The sequence below is a fragment of the Vulpes lagopus genome, chromosome 12 (genome assembly GCF_018345385.1).
Source record: "Vulpes lagopus strain Blue_001 chromosome 12, ASM1834538v1, whole genome shotgun sequence".
Taxonomy (NCBI): domain Eukaryota; kingdom Metazoa; phylum Chordata; class Mammalia; order Carnivora; family Canidae; genus Vulpes; species Vulpes lagopus.
The window spans coordinates 66,863,877-66,886,401 of record NC_054835.1 but is presented as its reverse complement, the minus strand read 5'-3'; the positions used below and the strand labels follow the sequence as shown (position 1 = coordinate 66,886,401).

At 47.8% G+C, this 22,525-nt stretch overlaps 1 protein-coding gene across 13 annotated transcripts in view; it reads right to left on the bottom strand.

Moving 5' to 3' along the window:
- Positions 1–4,999, bottom strand: part of DCUN1D4 (defective in cullin neddylation 1 domain containing 4) — a 71,174-nt gene extending 66,175 nt beyond the window's left edge. For 5 of the 13 annotated variants that reach the window (XM_041724785.1, XM_041724789.1, XM_041724787.1 and 2 more), the window contains exon 1: positions 4,877–4,999. In XM_041724785.1, coding sequence (XP_041580719.1) covers positions 4,877–4,901 — 25 coding nt within the window. In that variant the 5' untranslated portion in view covers positions 4,902–4,999. Of the gene's footprint in view, positions 1–2,714; positions 2,743–2,816; positions 3,975–4,408; positions 4,530–4,876 lie in introns of those variants that run through there. The other 8 variants (XM_041724795.1, XM_041724801.1, XM_041724792.1 and 5 more) reach the window with 8 other exon arrangements.
- Positions 5,000–22,525: the final 17,526 nt, after the last annotated feature.

Here is a 22,525-nt window from a genome sequence, read left to right as displayed (position 1 = left end):
TCTATATTTCCTTTAAGCAAACGGGAGCCCTCGAGGTTTTGTGTAAGGGAATCCTAAGGACAAAGATGATGTACCTGGTAACCAAGGGGACAAAGAGGAGGATGAGGCTGGCAAAAGCTCTGAATTTCATGACAACATAAGAAAAGACAGGTCAGACCCAGGACGATGACAGTAGGAAAGAGTTCCATAAAGCATGGGAGGCGATGCAGTGTCTCTCTTACCACCAGCCAAGAAAACAGAGGATGAGAAATGCTTAAGTTTCCACCCTGGGTTATTACATGAACTGGAGCTTCATTAACTAAATGAATAAAATTAATTAGCCTTTTTTCCTCTTTGTTTTGACTACTACCAGGAAGCTCAGAGCCAAATAAATGGCCTATTTGTAACCTACGGCAAGCATTTATGTGCAGCCTGCAAATCTACAATTTATCTTCCTTCTCTTATTTATTTATTTGAGAGGGAGAGAGGGAATCCCAAGCAGACTCCCTGCTGAGTGTGGAGCCTGACCCTGGGCTCAACCGCAGGATCAGATCCGATCAGATCCGGAGATCATGACCTGAGCCGAAATCAAGGGTCGCACACTTAACTGACTGAGCCACCCAGGTGCCCCTATTTCCCTTCTTTTCGCAGGCTTTTATCTATACTTAGCACGTCACCTTTAATTATTTTCAAATGAGAAAAAAATAAATCAACAGATTTAAAAAAGGTTGAGACCAAGCCAGAGATAGCTGGACAAAGTAGCTGGCTCAGGAATACAACCTGTGGGCTGCCAACCCAGAGCATTCTCCTCACTGTTCCACCCTAGCAAAGGCCACATCTCACAAAAGAAGCTGAAAAATGCCAGACTTTCACTTTTTCAACCTTCCTTACAAGGAGCAGTGCCATGAAATCAGTTCTACCCAAGACACTGATGGGGAAGTCTCCAAGGTGACCTTCTAGAAGACTCCTCCCTGCTAAGAGGGAATTACAAGAAAACATCTTCCTTCCCTAACACAGGCTTGATGTCTGGGGCTGCAGCAACCACACTGCCAACATGAAGCAATGAGCCTGAGGCTTTCCATAAGCCAAACACTAAAAACAGAGGAATAAAAGGATGCAAAGAGCCTAGAGTCTTCAAACACTGAATGAAACACAGTCTGAATGATTTCAGACACTGCACCAGCCTTACAAACCATCTACTCTCTATACTTCTTGCTACTGGACAATAAAAAGTTCTATTATTTATGCCATTTTTAGTTGTGTATTGTTAACTTGCCAATAATTGATACTATACTGGTCAAATCATGAGGTCAGTTTCTGACAGGTAGTTTTTTATCCTGCTGAGTTAACAAGATTATTATTGAGATGAGAAAATGCAAAACACATATTAGAAAGAAAGAAAGTAGTATGCTTTAAGAGCTGCTGGGAGCAGCTAAAGATAAAAACAGAAAGGGATGTAATGATAAATAACATTTGAAAAAAAAAGTGTGATCAAGTATCGATGGGGCACTTCTTGGAGGCAGGAACAGAGGAAGGAAAGAGTAAATGTACAGACGTCCTCTGAGGCAGAGAAAATGAGGGAGACTTTCTTTTCTGGCAATGTTATGTTATAGACAAGATAACTTAAAAATCCTTTCCAATACAGAACAGAGGAAAAGGGGCATCTGGGTGGCTCAGTGGTTGAGCATCTGCCTTTGGCTCAGGGTGTGATCCCAGAGTCCTGGGATCAAGTCCCACATCGGGCTCCCTATGTGGAGAGCCTGCTTCTCCCTCTGCCTGTGCCTCTGCCCCTCTCTCTCTGTATTTCTCATGAATAAATAAATAAATAAAGCTTTAAAAAAATACAAAAACTCTTAATTAAAAAAAAAAAAAAGAAAAAAGACCACTCCAAGGTCAAAAATCAGAGGAACCTAAAATCCACAGCATAAAGTCTAAACTGATCATGTTTAGAAACCTAGGGTTGGGGGAGGGCCTGGAGGAGAGAGGGGCTCTGTGTGTAAAGGGCACCTGCCCTTTGGGATGTAACAAAAATAAAAAAGGGAAAGAAATGACTAGCCTAATATTTTCTTTAAAACACCGTCTTGAAGCCAATCATAACTCTTGCTTCCAACCTTGTACACTTTACCCTTCATGTGAACAAATTCTAGCATTAAGCGTGTATTTTAAAAAACATGTCCGTATTACATATTTACATATCACAAAGGGCTTCCTGAACATTTCATTGTAAGATCAATGAAATGTAAGAGAAATTTTTTCCTGCAAAAAAAAAAAAAAAAAAAAATCCATTGCCCGATTTTTGAGCCATTATTTAACCATCAACCACTTAATCAAGTATGCAAGTTCAGCATATACATGTATATATGTATATATACTAAAAAGCTTCCAAATCTTAGGACCTTTTGGTAAAACAGCATCATTAGGATCCTTAGAATATCCTCCTTGGGACTATGCAACCGACCGCCACAAGTTTCATCAAGACCTGAGAGATGACACAGAACCAGTCCGTCCTCCCCAGCTCATCTTACTGCCCTCACATTGCACGTTCTGTAAGGCACAGACTCAGCCCACAAACGGGAGGGGACGGCAATGGCCTGGGAGGAGGCGCTGGGGCCCTACAGCCGGGAAGGTGGGCTCCAGTGGTAGAGAGGCAGAGGGAAAGGCATCACAGCTGCAGCTAAGAGCAAAAAAAAAAAACCACCAGGAGAACCTCTCCAGCCCCCCCCCCCCCCGTTTACCTTCTGCTACCCTCATTCGCCTCCCACGCAGGCCTCTCCCAGCCCTCCGCTCCCCTCACGCGGGCCTTCCGAGTGGGCACGGCTCCACCCTCCGTCACTCACTTCTAGACCATCTTCTCCCACAGAGTCCCGGCGCCGGGCGGTCCACGCGGCCCAGGAAACACCCGCGCACACCATCTAGACGGTCTTCACGGCGCGCGCACGGGAGTCCCCCGCGCCCCCAGCCCCGCCCCCCGGGGGTCACGGACGCCGGAGCCACCCGACCCCCGCGTCCGAATCAGCCCGGGCCGCGCCGCGCCTCCGCGCCTGCAACCCGCTGCGCCGGACGGCGGAGGACCGAGCGTTCACCCCGCGGACACGGCCACCGCCGCAGGCAGGCGGGGTAAGCCCCCGAGAGGCAAGAGCCCCGGCGCGGAAGCGCCGCGCTGGGCTCGGTCCTCCCCGCCCGCCGACGCAGGAGGAGGTCCGGGGACCCGCCCCGCGCCCGCGCCCGGGGGACCAGAGGGGCTCCCGGGGCTCGCGCGGTCCGCGGGGGAGAACGCACGAGTTCGCGGCGCCGGGAGGCTGCGAGCGGCGCGCGGCATTCTGGGACTCGTTTCCACAGTTACCCACGTGCACCCAACCCAACCGCGGCCCCGCGCGGCGCGGACTACAAGTCCCAGAATGCCGCGCGACCGCCTTTCCCCTTCACACCCGGCCACCGGAGCCAGACCCTAAAGGAAACCCCTAACGCGTCCTCCCCGCAAGCCTGGCCGAGGTCGCGCCCCGCGGCCGCGGCGCGGGGCTTCGGGCCCGGCCCTCCCTGCAGGGAAGCGGGTCCCCAAGCACCAGCGTCCACACCTGACGACCAGAAATTAGACAACTGCGTCACAGGCTGCCAAACCCACGGACTGCCTGGGACCCCAACACCTCCCCTGCGCAAACCTCCCCCCCCGCGCACACACACACACACCCCCGGTCTGCAGGGCCCGACCCCTCCCGACCCCGCCGCGGAGAACCCGCAGCCCGCGCCCCGGCCCCGCCTCCCGGTCCCGCAGCCGGAGCCCGCGCCAGCGCTGACCTCGCTTCCCGCCGCTCTGGGGGAACCGCGGCCAGCGCCAACCTCAGGGCACCTCCCCGCCCCCTCCGCCGCGGCCCCGCCCCCTCCGCGCCCCACACCCCGAAGCTCAGGGCTCCCCCTTCCAAGGACCCCGTCTGGGTCGGGGGCAGGGACCACCTCCCAGGAAACAGTCTCACACCTTCCCCCCCACGAGCCCCGCGCGGACCGAATCCGGACTTGACAGTCCTCCCCCCGCCCTGGCCCCTCCCCACCCCCCTCTCCTCCCAACTAGCTCTGCACCCCCACCGCACCTCCCCTACCCCTGCCCCCATCCTGCACCCCAGAGCCTCCCCGCCTCCCTCTCCCCTCACTCCCCAACACCTGCTCAATCCTATTAAAACCCGACGCCTGCCCCCTCTCACCACTCCCAGTTACCCCCCCACCCTCCCGACGCCTCTCCCGCCCGCCGGACGCCCCAACTATCCCATCGCACCCCGAGCCCTCCCGTTACACCGGCCCTCGCCTCGGTGCCCGCCCCCCGTCCCCCTGCCCCGCTCGGCCGCTGCCCCCGTTCCCCCACCGCATTGTTCCCCCCGCCCCCGCCATCCAGCCCTTCTTCCCATTGTCCCCGCCCCCGCGCTCCCCTCGCACTCACCCGCCTTTCTCACGGAGCCGCCCGCACCGCTCAGCCCCCAGGAAATCCTCACCCCTGCGCCCCGCCGCTCGCTCCCGCTCCCCCTGCCCGCGCCGGTGCCACCCCCGGCCCTGCCCGCCAGCGCCCGCCGCCGCCTCCACCTCCATTCACCCCGGGCACTCCGGTCCCAGCCCTGCATCGCACGTCCCGCCCCCCCTGCCCCCAACACTGAAAGGGAGCCAGTCCCCACCCCCTCCCCCCGCCCTCCCCCTCAGGCCGGCCCCTTCCCCCCGCCCGCCCCCGCCCCCGCCCCCGCCCCGCGCCGCCCGCAGCGTCACCGCCCGCCCCGGCCCCGGGAGGGGAAGGGGTGGCTCCCGGGCAGGGGCTCCGGGCGCGTTTCGGGACAGGAGGCGCGGGGCGGGGACTGCGGGAGCGGAGCGGAGAGTGTCGGCCGCCGCCGGCCGCGGCCCGCTCGCCCCCGTTACTCACTGACAGCGGCGGCATCCGAGTGCATTTTCGGGCAGCTCACACCCCGCTCGCCGCCCCGGCTCCCGCGCTCGCCTCGCGGTCCCCCCACCGGCTCGCCGCACCTCGGCTCGGAGCGGAGGACCAGCCGCCAGCACTCCGGGCCCGCCCCCCTCGGCTCCAGCCATTGGCCGAGCTCCGGCCGGGGGCCCGCCCCCCCGCGCTTCCCATTGGGCGAAGGGCGAGCGGAGGGCGCCGGTCCGGGCCCGGCAGGGAGGCCCCGCCCCGCAGGGCCCCGGCGATTGGCCCGGGCGCCGCGTCCGCGCACCGCCCCCGGCGGAGGCCACGGGCTGGGGCCGCGGGTTGGGCCCGGCTGATGTCACTCAGCCCCGGGGGTCCGGGAGCGCGTGTAGGGGCGAGGCTGGGGAACTGGTCCACCTTGACCCTGAAGCCCCGCCCCGCCGCGGGCGGGATTGGTGGAGCCGCAGACCAACCGAGAAGGACGGGTCGGCTTCTGAAACAAAGCACGCGTGGTGTTCCGCGGGGAGCCGCGGGGCGCCAGCGCCGTCGGGGCAGCGCGTGTCCCGCTGCGAGGACGGGGGGCGGGGCGGGGCGCGCCCGGACCTGGGGCCCCCACTCGCCTCGCGCGCCCCGCGGCGCTTCTCAGCAGGAGCCCGGTCCGCGCCCAACTTGGGCTGGGACGTCTCCCGCTGGGTGTTTCCCACCGCGGGAAACTGGACGAGGAATCGCCGAGTCCTCGTTTCCTGCAAACCCTCGGGTGGGGAGCAGATCCCCGTGCCTCGTGCAAGTACAGCAGCCCCTCCTCTCCCCGTTTGCGAAATGCACGTCCCTTCCAGGATGCACACACTTCTTCCCCCGCCCCGGGTCACGAGGGAGCTGTTGTGCAGGCTTCGGAGGCTGCACGCACCTCGGGGGACGCCCCGCCCACGGCGAGTTAGGGCCGCGCCTGAGCGTGGGGCTCCGAGCGTGGGGCTCAGGCTGGCCCATTGGTAAGTCCAGAGGGGAGGTGCCGAGGCCTCAAGGAGGCTCAGCCTGAACCTGATTCACTGACGCTGGGGGGGGGGGGGGGGGGGGGGGCTCGGTTGGGCTGCTGTGTCAAGTTGTTAATTTAAGGGAATTCTTAAGACCTAAGGCAAGAATTCGCACCATTTTCACCAGTTGCAACCATTTTTCTCAACGCCTTCCAACCAACTCATCACACTCTAACCATAATGCAGCAGAGTAACACTTGGAGATACCGGGGAGGATAGCCCCCAATCACAGGACACCTACCTTATTACCCTGTATCCCTAGGCCCTGCCCAGGCCTACAGCCAGGGCATTACACCCTCTCAAGGAATGGGTTACACCACAAACAACTGGTAACAAAACATTAGTCGCTTTGGTTTTAGGTTTCTTCAGCCCAAGGCTTTTGAGTTTCAGCGTTCTGAAATTTAGGTTTCAAATCAAAGGGATAAGTGTCACGCCAAAACCAAGATATTCTGAAAGAACAGGACCAAACCAGTTCCTCTGTCCCACACCACTCCTATTGTAGTCCACTCTTATCCCCCTTAATCCCTAATGTCTCAGGGGTAAATTATATGCTTATAATTTTATATCTATCATATTTCTATCATCCAAATGTTTATGAATCCCTTTACCTAATCATAGAATCTCAGAACTGACCTTAGGTTTCTCCTCGAGAATCTCATCCATATGGGTGACCTTTAACCTGCTAGTTCCTCAGCTGGGCCTCCCAGAGATGGGTAATTACCTCTGGACTCTGAAATAGACCATTCCTTGTTGGACAGATCTACTTCTCTTTTTTTCTTTTCTTTTCTTTTCTTCTTTTTTTTTTATTTTATTTTATTTTTTTTTTGAAAGAGAGCAATCCCACACGGTAGGGAAGGTGGGGGTGGGCAGAGGGCGAGGGAGAAGCAGGCTCCCCTGCTGAGCAGGAAGCCTGATGATGCCTGATGCCTGCAGGCTAATCCCAAAACGCGGAGATCACCACCCAGCCTTTGGCTATCTGCTTAACCAACTGAGCCACCCAGGTGCCCCAGGGCAGATCTAATTCTAAGAGAGCCCACCCTTACTTCGAACAGGAGAGCTGCTCCTGCATTCTTTATCCCATTGATGCTTTCAACCTATCCTCTATCTAGGAGATAATAAATTATATATATCCTACACAAATTCATATTATTTTATATGCATAATATTTGTATGTTTTTTATTGATCATGGTACTTCAAGGGCTGAGACACATTGTTGTTTTGCACAGAAATGAGTTTGCTTCCTAACACCTCTAAATTTAAAATAAGGGGATCCCTGGGTGGCGCAGCGGTTTGGCGCCTGCCTTTGGCCCAGGGCGCGATCCTGGAGACCCGGGATCGAATCCCACGTCGGGCTCCCGGTGCATGGAGCCTGCTTCTCCCTCTGCCTGTGTCTCTGCCTCTCTCTCTCTCTCTGTGTGTGACTATCATAAATAAATAAAAATTTAAAAAAAATAAAAAAATAAAAAAATAAATTTAAAATAAGCCCAAATTAAAATTAATTTGTTTTAGGTACCGGTTTACTATATTGATTCATTTGCAGGAAACCTGATAATAATGTATGTAATGACTAAGCTACTGAGCGGTCTGCCCGCGGCTCTGTCCCTAGCACTCATCTCTTTCCTGGCTCGTGGTGTCCACAAAAACTATACAGAATGTTTACCCTTTGTTGTTTCTCAGCATCACTTTCAGTTAGATCAGTACGGTTATTTTCAAATAAAAACACACTTAAAAGAGTAATTTATACAGATCTTTTTGATAGTCAACTGCAGCCTCAAGCTTGAGGGACTAAGCTCATCCTTAGTCTCACATGTAGTATGAATAGTAAAACAGGTATAATTAGGTGATTACATAATATTCTGCAGCTATCACCCCGTCATTTTAATAATCCACAAGACTATGAACCTTTGAGGGCAGGAATCTTCTTATATTTATCTTTAAGTCCCTAGCATCTAGCACGGTGCTTTCAAATAGTAGGCACTACTAAACTGTTCCTTAAAATGAGCCGAATCTTGACTGTAAAGTGAAATTTTAGATCTGAGAGAAGCCTTGGGAAGATCCAACTTCCTCATTTTAAGAATATGAGAGTTGAGGTCCAAAGGCGTTCAATGTCTAATCCAAGTTCCCCAAATAGTTAATGACAAAGCAGTAACTAAATTAGGTTTCTCCACTCCTAGACCAGGTCTTTTCTCCTGTACCAATATCAAAGCTTCTAACTCCAAAGATGGATAAACCACTCTTCCTTCCCCTTCGAAAGTTATTAGAGCAATCTAATACAAAGTCTATACTTCATAGCTGAAATACTGCCTTCTTTTTTATGAAATTCAACAGGGAATGTTTTCAATCTGTAATAGAACATTTAACTTTTTTCTCATTGGTACCATCTCCAAATAACTTGATCCCTGTGGGGACGTTTACTGAGATAATAATGTCACATTTCTGTGCCTTTATATTCAAGTCCTTGGGAGGGGGTTAGAAATTAGTAAGTGTTTGGGACTGTGATGGCAAAGTTAAACTTTTTCCCAAAATCCACATTCCACAGCATGCTTTTCTGCAATTTGTTGGGGATGAGGATACAGAGTGGAGAAGGGCGTAGTCCTAAGACTGAAACTTGGGCCTGCTCAGACAAATAGATAAATGTGCCCCTGATAAAATTGGAGGACAATTGGAAAGAACACATGTCAGGGAGGAGTTAATTTAGCCTCAGATCGCAGTGAAAGAGTATGTAGAACTCCACTAGTTATCAAAAGTCAGGCTACATGGGTTTACATGGAAACAAACAAACAAAATAAATCAATCTGTAGAGGTCAGGATGCTTTACTTCTCCAAACTCATAACCAACTGACAGTTTGCTAATCCCGATAATGACACCTTGTTTTTTTAGTTGCTACCCATGTGATAGACACTACTCTTGATAGTGCTTTGCTTGTTAAAGTAGTCTACCTAACCTTGCAACACTCCAGTGGGGCACTAATATTATCCCCAATTTACAGATAAGTTAACTGAGGTTTAGATCGTTCAGTAACTTGCCCCCTAGCTAATAAGGAATAGTGTTCCTAAGTGGTCAAATTCCCTGTGTTATAATGTACCCTCTCTTTAAAAAAAAAAAAATTATTCATGAGAGGCACAGAGAGAGAGGCAGACACAGGCAGAGGGAGAAACAGGCTTCATTCAGGGACCCCAACGTGGGACTCGATCCCAGGTTCCCAGGATCATGCCCTGAGCTGAAGGCAGATGCTCAACCACTGAGTCACCCAGGGGCAGCAATGAACCCTCTCTTCTTAATCAGATTAATATATGCCCTCCATACCTGAGAGATTCATTTATAAGGATACAACGATATAGAGGAGAATGTGTTTTTAAAAGTGAAACCTAGGGGGATCCCTGGGTGGCGCAGCGGCCTTTGGCACCTGCCTTTGGCCCAGGGCGCGATCCTGGAGACCCGGGATCGAATCCCACGTTGGGCTCCCGGTGCATGGAGCCTGCTTCTCCATCTGCCTGTGTCTCTGTCTCTCTCTCTCTCTCTCTCTCTCTCTCTCTCTGTGACTATCATAAATAAATAAAAATTTTTAAAAAAATGTTTAAAAGTGAAACCTAGCCTTTTTCTAGAATATGTAGACACGCAGGCTGCCTTTGTAGATATATATTACGAAAAATATGAGTCAGAAAGATTATTTCCAGGTTATTCCATCCTTCTTATCTATTTTATCCTTTTGACCTTATTTCAATAACAGCTATCGACTTCCTGGTATATTATGAATGAGATTATTTATCTAGGGTATCTAATGAGGCTCTGCTGAATGTAATACACTCCCTATTCTGATAGATCAGTGGGACGGGGGACAGTCCCTTCAGCCTCCTGGAATTAACCTTTTAACCATTGAGGTCTGTGCTATGGAGAACGGTTTCAGCTCTTAAGATTTTAATTTCATAAGTATGCTGTACTTAATGCTGCTTTTCACAGCATACATAGAACAGTTTTGCACTTGCCAGATGCAAATAGGGTAATAAAAATGTAGGTTTTGTTTTTCAATACCTATACATAGCCATGTCCCAATTATTAGGTTCATGGAAAAAGCTTAGAAGTAAACATTTTCCTCCATTGTCACCAAGAGGGACAGTTTCTCCTCAAAACTGACCATAGTTGGGGCACCTTCTTTAAATTTTCTAACCTTTTAGGCTATTATCCTACCATCATACACCGCTTGACACCCAAAATAAGTTTATCCATAAGTCAAAAATCAGCATCTATACTCCTAGACCATATCTGACTAGAAAGTGCTCTGCCAAAATCAATCTCGTTTTTCCAAATAAAATCTTCTACCTTAATTTCAAATCAAAAAGGCCTCATCAAACTCTATTTCCTATCGTTCATAATCACCATGGCCCTCAGCCTCCTAATCCTTAATTACCACGTGTAACCTCCATAATTACTAACACACCGGTCAATAACGATCAACCAGTAACAATCACCAATCAAGTCCCATAACTCTATTACGCTGCAATTCCCATAGCTTCCTCACTAAGAAATCTTGCATCTCCCGTATCATAATCTCCCCCTGCCTTGTGTCTCCGCCTCTCTCTCTGTGTCTCTCATGAATAAATAAATAAATCTTAAAAAAAAAAATGTGGTCATGATTGACAACCTGAAAAGATGGCATTGTTTGCCACATATCTCGTCCACTATACTTTTCCTTTTATCAGCTTCCTTGTCCCTTGCCCTTCTTATGCTGACAATGACACACAAGCAAGTGACCTCTTTATAATCACGACAGGTTATTTGTAGAACTGATATCCTGTCAGGTGGGTTTATAATGTACATTAAAGGGATTTCCACTTTTTTCATCAGCCTCTATTGGGGCAATAATGTAACTCCCCCCCCCCCCCCAAAAAAAAAGAGAGACCTTAAGAGATGGAACTTTCTGGAACCACCTCTACACTGGGCATTTTTTTTCTTTTTTTTTTTAATAATAAATTTATTTTTTATTGGTGTTCAATTAGCCAACTTACAGAATAACACCCAGTGCTCATCCCGTCAAGTGCCCCCCTCAGTGCCCGTCACTGGGCATTTTTAGCTGCACTTTTGATGTTTTTTCTGAAGCAGAACATAGAACATAGGCTTAATCCAGATGGCCTGGATTAAAAACCCATTGGCTTAAGAAGACACTGTACCACTTAAGACAATGAGTTACTTCACATTTCTGTGTGGTTTTCTCATCTGCAAAATAGTGAAAATAATAGGACCTACCTCGTGGGTATGTTGTGAGAAATGAGTAAGTATAAGTAAAGCACATAAAACTACGTGGCTTAATACCTGTTAGCTGCAGCACTCAGCATATTCTGGAACAAACCCTTCCCCCTCCCAGCCAGCTGGTCATCCCAAACCTTTCTTTCCCTCTAAGCTGGTCCCTGACTCCACAGTCACGATGTCTTATTATTAACTCGGCTTCCTTTCTCCTTTCTAGAGTTTATGGGAACATTGAGTTGGGGTATGGAAGCGTTCTTCACCAAGACACCCCACCAACGTGAAATCGGTCTAGTTTGAAACTGAAATTCGAGACTCTGAACAATAAAGGGGAAAAAATGAGTCCCTCTTATCAATGCTGTGTCATTCAAACTCTTTGAAAACTAGCTTAATGAAAATTGATTGATCCTGCAAGTTCAGATGTACATAGGAAATTCCTAAACAATCACACAGATTGTAGTAAATTACCGGGGAGCCTACATAAATAGAAGCCCATATTATGTTCCCATAGCGACTAATATCTCTTCCTCGTCCTCTGAAGTAATATTACCCTTCCCTGAGTGCCACAGTTACGGGTGTAAAAGATTTTTAGTCTGCTATACCAGAGGCAAAGTGTCTTTGAGCATCACCCCAGGGCCAGACTCCCCCACCTAAACCCTTGAGCAGGAATTCAATTTGTCTGGGCCTCACTTCCTCCCTCCATGAAAATGGGGCTGAAATCTTCAAGGGATAAATAGGATAAAATATGTGCAAGCACTTGTAAAAAAAAAGTAAGAGAGAGAAGCAGGAATAAATGCATGAGCACCAATTCTGCGATGCTTTCACATACTTCCTTGTGAACCTCATGCGGTCTTGTGAGGTGCCGTTGGCTAATTTTTATGCTTGGGGCTATTGCAAGCAAAAATGAGTCTGTGTTTTTAAGTTATCTGGAAAAGCCTGGTTTCCTCCTTTACGAAGCTGCCATTTTAGGGCTCTCTCAGAAAAACTAAGGATTTTCCAATTCTGCTGAGATTTGACATCAGTGTTTCAGTTTCAATTTCAATTTCTTTTTCTGATCTTTTTCTCCAGCCCAACCATAGAATGCTTAAACTGCCACTTTTCTTTTCTTTTCTTTTTCTTTTTTTTTTTTTAACCCAGGGCCTTTTATTTTTCGGAAATCCCACCTGCCTAGGGATTTAACAGGCTATTTGAACAAAACTGTGTTCATTACCACACGTTCTTCTCTGAATTGGGTCTTTTCACCTTATTCGCATTGGGCTAATCAGGTCCTTAATGATGTTGCATGAAATTCGATCTCCGCAGGTATCATTTTCCAACTGAATCTAAACAGGGCGTGACGTTTAGGGTGACTGTCACAAACACAGCATCGCTTCAGTTAGGCCAGCTAGCAGGGCATGGGCAGGAGGAGTGACCATTTTCCTCGCACAGTGGCTTCTGTGTGTCGCCAGGCTCTCCATTCCCCCTGGCCTTCTCTAGCCTGCCTCCATGAACACAATGTCGTTTTAACATCCCTCTCAGGGCAGTACAGGAGGCCCCATCCATCTCCAGACGTCGGGGCTGCACAGCAGCCGAGCATCTCATTATGGCAACGTGAAGCATTCTGGGAGAGTGGATGGAGCCGGCAGGCAGCAGGGGAAGTGGGGGAGGGAGGAAGGGGCCGGCAGGAGCTGAGGAAAATATATGCTCACTTCCTTGGTGATAGCCTGCTATGGAAGTAGGAACTTCCTGTTCTGGAAAGGAAGAGGATGGAGGAGGCCGCAACCCGGTGACTAAGCAGATTCCAGCCCCTACCACCTGGTGGGTCTGTCTCCACTACCCCAAGACCCCAACACTCACACCTGAACCCCCCAGTTGAAGTCACCCCAGAAGCCACGTCATGGGAAGAAAGTAATGAATCCAAGTATTTAAGAAAAATACTGATGGTTCCCAGATAGAGAAAAGAACTTGGAGGGGCAGGCCTGCACGCACACATGTGTGCAAACACACATACGGACGCACGTACAAATCATTTCAGTGGGTCCTGTGGCTCCCAAAATGTTACAGGCATTTGCTTTAACCACTTTGGGCCAAGGCAGTGTAAGCAAGTAAAGTGTAAGCATCCAGGGTTAGTTGAAAGAAAATATTGTCCAATTGGGTAAATCGGTGATTTGTGTATGTGTGTGTGTGTCCTAGATAGACATTCAGTTGAGTTTACAAGTATTTCCCTTTGAAAATCCCGATACTCTAGGGACGAGCCAGTGGCCGTCAGTCGTGTGCTGGTGACAGAGGGGTTCACCTGCCGCGCTCTCCCCCACACCTGACCTGGGGCCTGCGCTGGGGCAACAGTGCGTGGTGACAAGGTGAGCAGGTGCAGGCCGTGCGGTGGCAGGAGGGGAGGGAAGCTTGGCTGGGGGTGGGGGGGGCAGCATTTTCAAGGCCGTCGGGAGGATTTTGGACTCCTGGACAAAGGGCAAGAGAGAAGCAGTGCTCTTTGGAGAGGAGACGCTGAAAATAAACTTCTGTTCCCAAATTTTGCTCACCTCCAGTTCCAAACTGGGTTGTGGTCAAAACTGCCTTTTCTGCAGCCGCGCACCCCCGGAGTCTGGGTCCTCCCCTGCCCGCTGTGACCCTCTGCCTTCCCTGTGGCCTAGCGGTTCCATCCTCTGACCTCCTGGCCCCGGGCCCTGATCAGCACCCCTGCACCTGGCCCCCCACCCCCTGCGCCCCCACAGTCTGGTCCATTTGCTGGGCAAGCCTGCCCTTGAGCCCCTGCACCTGCTTCCACGCCACTCTCTGCCCCCCGCCCCTCACAGCCACCACCCATCCTGGCCTCAAAGCTCTCGCACTACAACCGTTGTCTGTTCTGAACCTCCAAATTTTATCTAACTGGAGCTTTGGGAAACATTTCAAATTCAGATAATAGGCTGGGGGGATATAAATACTGGATTGGCGGCCACTTACATACCCCCCACTTGGCACCAGGCACCGTGCTAGGGTTTGTGGCGACTCATTGAATCCTCTCAACGATCCCAAGGGGTAGAAACTTGTGTTTAAACTCATTTGACAGGCGAGGCAACTGAGGCACAGATCAGATGGACTACCCCAAAGCAAAACAACTCGTAAGTGGCAAAACTGGGAGAATTAAGGCCAAGCACCCTCAGATCTGCATTTTGCCTCACTTTGCTCTCTGGCTCCTGTGCATAGCACTGTATGGAGGGCCACTTGCCCACCCTCTGCAAACCACCCCCAGCCCCGCCGCCCCCAACACACCCTCCAAGTCCTTTATTGCAGAGGCTGTACCTATTTTTCTGGCACCTGCAGGCAGTCCCACCTAAGGTAAGTCTAGGGGGCCGGGGCCAATGTTCCGTGTCCTCTCTGCCCATCATTAGTGGCAGCATGAAACACAATTTCCCCAATTCCAGGGAATGGGACTTGATTCTCTTCCTCATTAAAATGCTTTGGGGATCTGGCAACAGAGCTACATGGGGGGTGTGCACGAGTAGGGCTCAGGGTGCCTCGGTTGGTTAAGTGTCCGGCTCTTGATCTCAGCTCAGGTCTTGATCTCAGAGTGGTGGGTTCAAGCCCCATAGTGGGCTCCATACTGGGCGTGGAGCCTACTTAAAAAAATAAAAATAAAAATAAAAATAAAAATAAAAATAAATAAAAAGAGTAGGGCTCAAAGTAGCAGAGTATTGTTACCGGCCATTCGGCTTTAAAGGGCGGCCACTGCATGTGGATCAAAACTGTGCCACTTGTCCCCTCGGCCGGCCCTCCGGATAGACAGCTGCCGTTTTCAGGACTTTTGTGAGTGAAGGCAAACCTCTGTGCCCCCTAATGTGAGCAAGACTGAGTTTGGACGACATCCTGGAGGACAGGCCCAGGGGGTTGCCCGAGAATCAGAGGGAGGCCAGGCCAGTGCTGAGAGGTTGCAATGCTCAGTGGGCACAGGAAGGGTCTAGGGCCAATTCCTCTTGCCATATTGGGGTCAGCAAATGGAGACACCACTTTCTTCCCCACCTCCGAGTCACTGTGCCACCGTGGGAGCAAATAAACGACGCCTGGCTCCCCACAGCACCCAGGAAAGTCTAGATCCCAGGGGCCAACAGCCCCCTTCATGCCCCCTAGAGATGCTTGCACGGGCCTGGGACCTACGGGGGTGATCACAACCTACCTGTCCAATGTCTCATTCCCTCAGCTCCTCGTGCGTGCCTGGCTCGCTGTTCCCGGATAAGCTAATGCAGGGGAAACACAGATGTGTTAACCCCGCACCCCCAGCAAAGATATTTACACTCAAAATAAAAGACTCCTAACAACTGGCTCAACACCAACAACATACTTCCCCCAGCCTGTCCTCCTCCCCGTCTCCAGTACAGCTCGGCTTCAGGCTCACCTCCATCAGGCCTCCCTTGACTGAGGTTGCCCACAGTCATGTCTTTTTCCACTTTACACCTGCAACACTGGAACGGAACTTGGCGGGAGGGAACAGAACCAGAACAAACAGGAATAGAATGTAGGGCCAAGGTAATCTCAGATGAGCTGGACACATTCCCTCATCTCACAGGTGAGGAAACAAAGACATAGGAGAGTCTGGTCAGACAAGGCCCATGGCAAGTTGATGGCTCCGTGGGGCCACTTGGACTTTTTTTGGCCTGGCCTTTCTCTCTTTTGCTAGAAGGAGCCCTGCTTCTTTTCGGGGATCTGCTCATCCCACCCTTCGTCAGAGTTTTGATAGCCGATGCCCCCCCCCCACTCCCAATGAGCACGTGATCTCTTGTTGGCTCATTCCTCTCTTCACGAAACAACCACTATCAAGGGCCTTCTGTGTGCTCGACACTGCTGGGCTCTAGGAATAACACGTTGAGCAAAAAACAGACCCAATTGCTGCCCTTATGGGGCTTATGAGCTTGCAGAGGAGGCATTCCTTAATTAGTCATGCAAGCAAGATAAAATTGCTATTTGACAAGTAATAAGGAGAAAAGGGACATAGTTTTTACGAGCCTATGATAGGGGAGCTGGCTCAGTTACTTTGTACAGGTGTACAGTTTGTGCACTGTGCAAAAAAGCACAGCCAAGGGGGCGAGGGGGCTGGGGTACCACTTGCACTCCGTTCACCAACCCATGGGCTCGGTGTGAAGCTGTGTTTGCTCAGAGGAAGGGGCACCTTGTTCTTCACACACCTCTCATAACATTACATTCCCTATTTATAGTCCAAATTTCGTTTCTGTTACTTGCAACTGGGGGGTCCTGGCTCACAGAGCAAAGCTGGTTCAGCTCTCCTTCCTCCCAAGTCCGTTGGGCCTCCTCCCTCCACCAGGCCTCATCCCTCCATATTAGAAACCTCTGCGCTGTCAGGCCACCTCACCTCCAGCGCAGGAACTCTGTCTTTGATGATCTAGTTTTGTCTCCAGCATGTAACAAAAACTCAATAAACATTTCATGAATCAAGACTTGATTAACTCCCTACTGGCAGTCATTTTGTCCACTGGGATTGCATGAAGTGTGAGTACTGGAGTACGGAGGAGCTTTCCTGAACATCTCTCATCTCCATCAGTTCACCCATGGTTTCCACCGGCCCTGAACATATGCAGACTCCGGCTTATGCTTATATTAATAAATAGCTCCCATTTGTCTACACTTCGGCTGGGGAGAGCTGGTGGGATTGATTTCATAAGAAAGAGTCAGCAGCTTTTATTCCATCTCTGCATGCCAAGTGCTAGTGGGCCTTTAAGATGGAGCGTTTTCCAGATCTGAAAGTCTAGAGCTGAATGCTAAAGACAGTTTTCATCTTGTGCTTAATATCTACTAAGGCCCTGTCTAGGGGCATCAGACAACTTGAGATCCACTATGGTTTTGTCAGCTGAGCACAGTCTGCTTTCTCATTGATCTCTGTATTATTCCCAAATTAAGAGTATATCACTCTTTTAGGTAGATCCTTCCCCTCTGACTCCAGGGCCTGAAGAATGTCAGCTTCACACAGTATCTCCTGTCACCGATGCTCTTAGCTTTGTTAAGGAAGCTGGTATTTGAGCGTTTTGTTTTGTTTTTGAGACTTATGTCCCCTTTTCCTAAGCCAAGCTCCATTGGCTTGAGATGTAAGCAGTCCTACGGGAGCTGCTGAACAAGCCAACATTTGGAAATAGGAATCAGGATTAGGTTGTTTTTCTTCACTGTGTCTCAAGATCCATGGGTTTCAAGAGACTCTGCCGTTCTTTTCTCCATTCATCATATTAGAAGGGAAAACACAAAGATGCTGCCTCCATCAGATCTTATCCATATTTTCTTCACCGAGACTCCCAAACCAGCAAGTCTACTGAAGGAAGGCAGGTGGTGGGGTTGCAAAAGGGTAACACACCCAGATTTTGGAAAAGCAGCCAAAGCTTGAATGTGGGCTCTTCTGCTCAACACTGGACACATTATGTGAACTCTCTGTGCAAGATTTCTTTACTTATATATTTTTTAAGATTTTATTTATTTATTCATGAGAGATACAGAGAGAGAGAGAGGCAGAGACACAGGCAGAGGGAGAACCAGGCTCCATGTAGAAAGCCTGGTGTGGGACGCGATCCCGCGACTCCAGGATCATGCCCTGGGCCAAAGGCAGGCGCTAAACCGCTGAGCCACTCAGGGATCCCAGATTTCTTTATTTTTAAAACAAGCACAATAGCACCACTTACCTCACAGGAGTGCTGTGAGGAGGACTCCACAGTTGGTACTTGTGTGGTAGACAGAGCAGTGGCACCCCAAACGTGTCCATGCCCTAATCTGTGGAACCTGTGAATATGTTACTTAATGTGGCAAAAGGGATTTTGTGGATATGATTAAGAATTTTGAGATGGGGAGATTATCCTGGATTCTCCCAGTGGGCCCTGTGTAATCATAAGGAGCCTTACAAGTGAAGGGGGGGAGGCAGGAGGTTCAGAGTCGGAGAAGGAGATGTGATGGGGTCCTAGTGAAGCAGTTGCTGGAAAGAGCCAAGAAATGCTGGCATCTTCCGAAAGCTAGACAAGGCAAGGAAATGAATTCCTTCCAGAAGGAACACAGCCCTGAGAACACCTTGACTTTATGGCCCCATGAGATTTATTTTGTACTTGTGATTCAAGTACTATAATAAATAGGTGTGTTTTAAACCCCTACATTTGTGGCATTTTGTTACAGTAGCCATTGGAAACTAATACAGTATATAAAGCATTTATCTCAGGACCTGCTAAAATACCATAAATCGCTGTGATTCTTACTATTATTTTTGTTAACTTGAATCATTTCTTTTTTTGCAAATGGCAGAAATTCAACCAATGTAGCTTAAGCCAAAAAAAGGGGAAGGGGGATTTTTTTTTCTCCTATAATCAACAAAAGGCAAAGCAAATGTAATAATAGAAGCAAATTTATTTATTGAAAGCTGGTCCCGGCATTGAGGGGGGGCTGACCCGGCCCATGCAAGAAAAGCAGATGCTCCTGCCCAGGACTTTACCTCTTCAGAGAATGGTACAGAGGCATCTGGGTGGCTCAGTTGGCTAAGCATCCAACTCTTGATCTCAGCTCCGGTCTTGATCTCAGGGTTGTGATTCAAGCCCTGCATTGCGCTCCATGCCCAGTGTGGAGCCTACTTGGAAAGAAGAGAGAGACAGAATGGTGCAGAGGTACAAGGGTGAATCAGACACAGTTTCTTAACTGCAACGAGGTTGAGAGTCCAGGGGCAGAGAAAAGTGTTCGAGAGTGGCAGAGTCTAGCACAAGCATCCTAAGCACACAACTTCCGTGGCAGGATCTGGATCATGCTCTACCCTACATGCCTCTTGCTTCAGCTAGGTTTTTCAAACTTCCCATGCATTCTGTGAGCTTCCCAATGCTCTCCCGCTGAATTCCTCATCTGCATAAGTTAACCAGAGTAGTTGCATTGTGTGCAACTGAGAAATCCTGTTCAGCTCAGCTGAGATAGTGTAGCTTCAGGGCCCACTGGATTCAGGAACTAAGACTCAACAGGATGCTCTTCCCAACTCTGTCTTGCCCTTTCATCTCTTTTGGCCTATTTTGTTTTGTTTTGTTTAAGAGTTTATTTATTTATTTAAGAGAGAGAGCTGAGTTAAAGTATGAGCCAGGGCAGGAAGAGAGGCAGAGGGAGAAGGAGTAGCTTAGAAAAAAAAAAAAGAGAATGACGCAGAGGTGCAAGGGGGGACTCCCTGCTCAACAGGGAGCCTGATGCAGAACTCTATCCTAGGGACCTTGGGATCATGACCCGAGCGGAAGATAGACACTTAACCGACTGAACCACCCAGGTGCCCCTGTTTGCCCTGTTTTTATTATGGTGGCAGTTTTGTTTGCTGTTTTGCATGTTTCTCAGTTTAGTAGGATGCATTCTTTTACATTTGGAGGTCACTCCTTAAAACATGTGATCTCAGGACAGAACTCTGATTGGCAGGGCCTGACTTATATGATCATATTGAAGCCTAAAAGTATGGCAGGAGATGAAATGGGATTGGCCAGCCCTGAATCATATACTGTCTTCTGGGGCCAAGGGTCTTGGATACTGTGGTATGAAGCCCCAAAAGAATAACATGAAGTTAGTAAGGGGCAGTTTTCCAAGATAATGTGAGCATTCTTTCCAAAACAATAGAATACTAAGGAATACTTACAAGCAGGATATTTTTTAGAGATGTCTACATCATAATTATTCTTGTTGTGATTTTATGACTATTTGTTCAATACTTGTTTAGCATTTACTATGTATCAAGCACTGTGCTAAACTCTGGGGATACAAAAATTAGCAAGACATAAAAATTCACATATGACAAATCAAGGAACCCCAATTAGCCAAAACAAACCTTGAAAAATATGAAGAAGGTTGGATGACTCCAACATCCTAATTTCAAAACTTACCACAAAGCTACAGTAGTCAGGACAATGGCACTGGCATAATGATAGACATACAGATCAATGGAATAGAATTGAGAGCGCATAAATTAGAATTATGAGCATTTATGTTTAAGTGATTTTCAATGAGGGTGCCAAGAGAATTCAATGGAGAAAGGATAGTCTTTTCAACAGTGGTGCTAGGACAACTGGATGTCCATAGACAAAAGGATAAACTTGTACTGCTCCCTCACATCATATACAGTAATGAACTCAAAATGAATCAAGGACCTAAATGTAAGACATAAATCTGTAGAACTCTTATAAGAAAACATAGGCATAAATCTTTGAGAAACTGGATAGATCATGCTTTCTTAGACGTGACACCCACATCACAAGCAACAGAAGAAAAATACAGATAAACTGGACTTCATTGAGACTAAAAACTTTTGTGCTACTAAGGACACCATCATGAAAGTAAAAAGACAATCTTCAGAATGGAAGAAAATATTTGCAAATTATTTGTCTAGTAAGGGACTTGTATCTAAACAACATAAAGAACTCTCACACCTTTAACAAGACACCTGTACTCTGAAAACTATAAAACACTGATGAAAGAAATTGAAGAGGACACAAAGAAATGGAAAAACATTCTATGCTAATGAATTGGAAGAGCAAATATTGTTAAAATGTCTGTATAACCCAAAGCAGTCTACACATTTAATGCAATCCCTATCAAAATACCACCAGTATTTTTCACAGAGCTAGAACAAACAATCCTAAAATTTGTATGGAGGCACAGAGACCCCCCGCAAAAGCCCAAGTAACCTTGAAAAAAGCAAAGCAAAGCTGGAGGAACCTCAATTCCAGACTTCAGGTTATTTTACACAAAGATATAGTGATCAAAACAGTATGGTACTAGCACAAAAATAGACACATAGATTAGGGGAACAGAATCGAAAACCCAGAAATGAACCCACAACTATATGGTCAATGGATCTTTGACAAAGCAGGAAAGAATACCAACGGGAAAAAGACAGTCTCTTCAACAAATGGTGTGGGGAAAACTGGACGGCAACATGCAAAAGAATGAAACTGGTCACATTCCTTCACCAAACACAAAAATAAAATCAAATTAGATTAATGTCCTTAATGTTTGACAGGAAACCATAAAAATCTTAGAGGAGAATATAGGCAGTAACCTCTTTGAGATCGGTCATCATAGCAACTTCTTTCCAGATATGTGTCCTGAGGCAAGGGAAATAAAAGCAAAAAAAAAAAAAAAAAAAACCTACTCGGACTACATCAAAATAAAAAGCTTCTGCACAGTAAAGGAAACAATCAACAAAATTAAAAGGTACATATGGAATGAGATAAAATATTTGCAAAAGACATGTCTGATAAAGGGTTAGTATCTAAAAAATATAAAGAACTTATAAAACTCAACACCCAAAAAAGGAATAATCCAATTAAAAATGGGCAGAAAATATGATAGACATTTTTCCAAAGAAGACCTACAGATGGACAAGAGATGCATGAAAAAATGCTCAATATCACTCCTCAGTGGAGAAATACAAATTAAACTCTAATGAGATCATGTCACATATATATATGTGTGTGTGTATATATATATATATATATATATATATATAATGGAATATCACATAATCAACCATAAAAAGAATGAAATCTTGCTATTTGCAATGACATAGAGGGAGCTAGAGAGTATTATGCTAAGTGAAATAAGTCAGAAAAATACCATATGATTTCACTCATATGTGGAATTTAAGAAACAAATGAGCAAAAGAGAAAAAAGAGAGGGAGGCAAACCAAGAAACAGATTCTTAACTCTAGAGAACAAATTGATGGTTACCAGAGGGGAAGTGAGTGAGAGGACGGGTGAAACAGGTGAAGGGGATGGAGTGCACTTGCTGTGATGAGTACCTGGTGATGTATGGCAGTGTTGAATCACTATATTGCACACTTGAAACTAACATTACACTGTATGCTAACTAACTGGAATTTAAATAAAAACCTTAAAAAATCGTAACCTAGTCAAAAAATGGGCAAAAGATCTGAATAAACATTTCTCCAAAGAAGATATGCAAATGTCAATAAGAACTGAAAAGACGCTCAACATCTTAGCTATTAGAGAAATGCGGATCAAAACCTAGGTGATGGACATTAAGGAGGGCACCTGATGTAATGGGCACTGGGTGTTATTTGCAGCTGATGAATTACTGAACTCTACATCTGAAACTAATGATACATTATATGTTAATTTAATTTAAATAAAATAAGTAAAAAAAAAAGACAAAGTCCCTATCTTCATCAAAGAAAAAAAAAGCTTCAATGAAAGACACTTAACAGGATGAATATAATGAAAAAGGATGAATATAATGAAAAAGGCAGATAATAACAAATGTCAGCAAAAGTGTTGGAGAACAAGTGTTGAAGAAGTTAGAACCCTTGTATATCACTAGGGAGATTGTAAAACTGTACAACTGTTTGGAAAATACTTTGGCAATTCTTTAAAGGTTAAACATAGAGTTA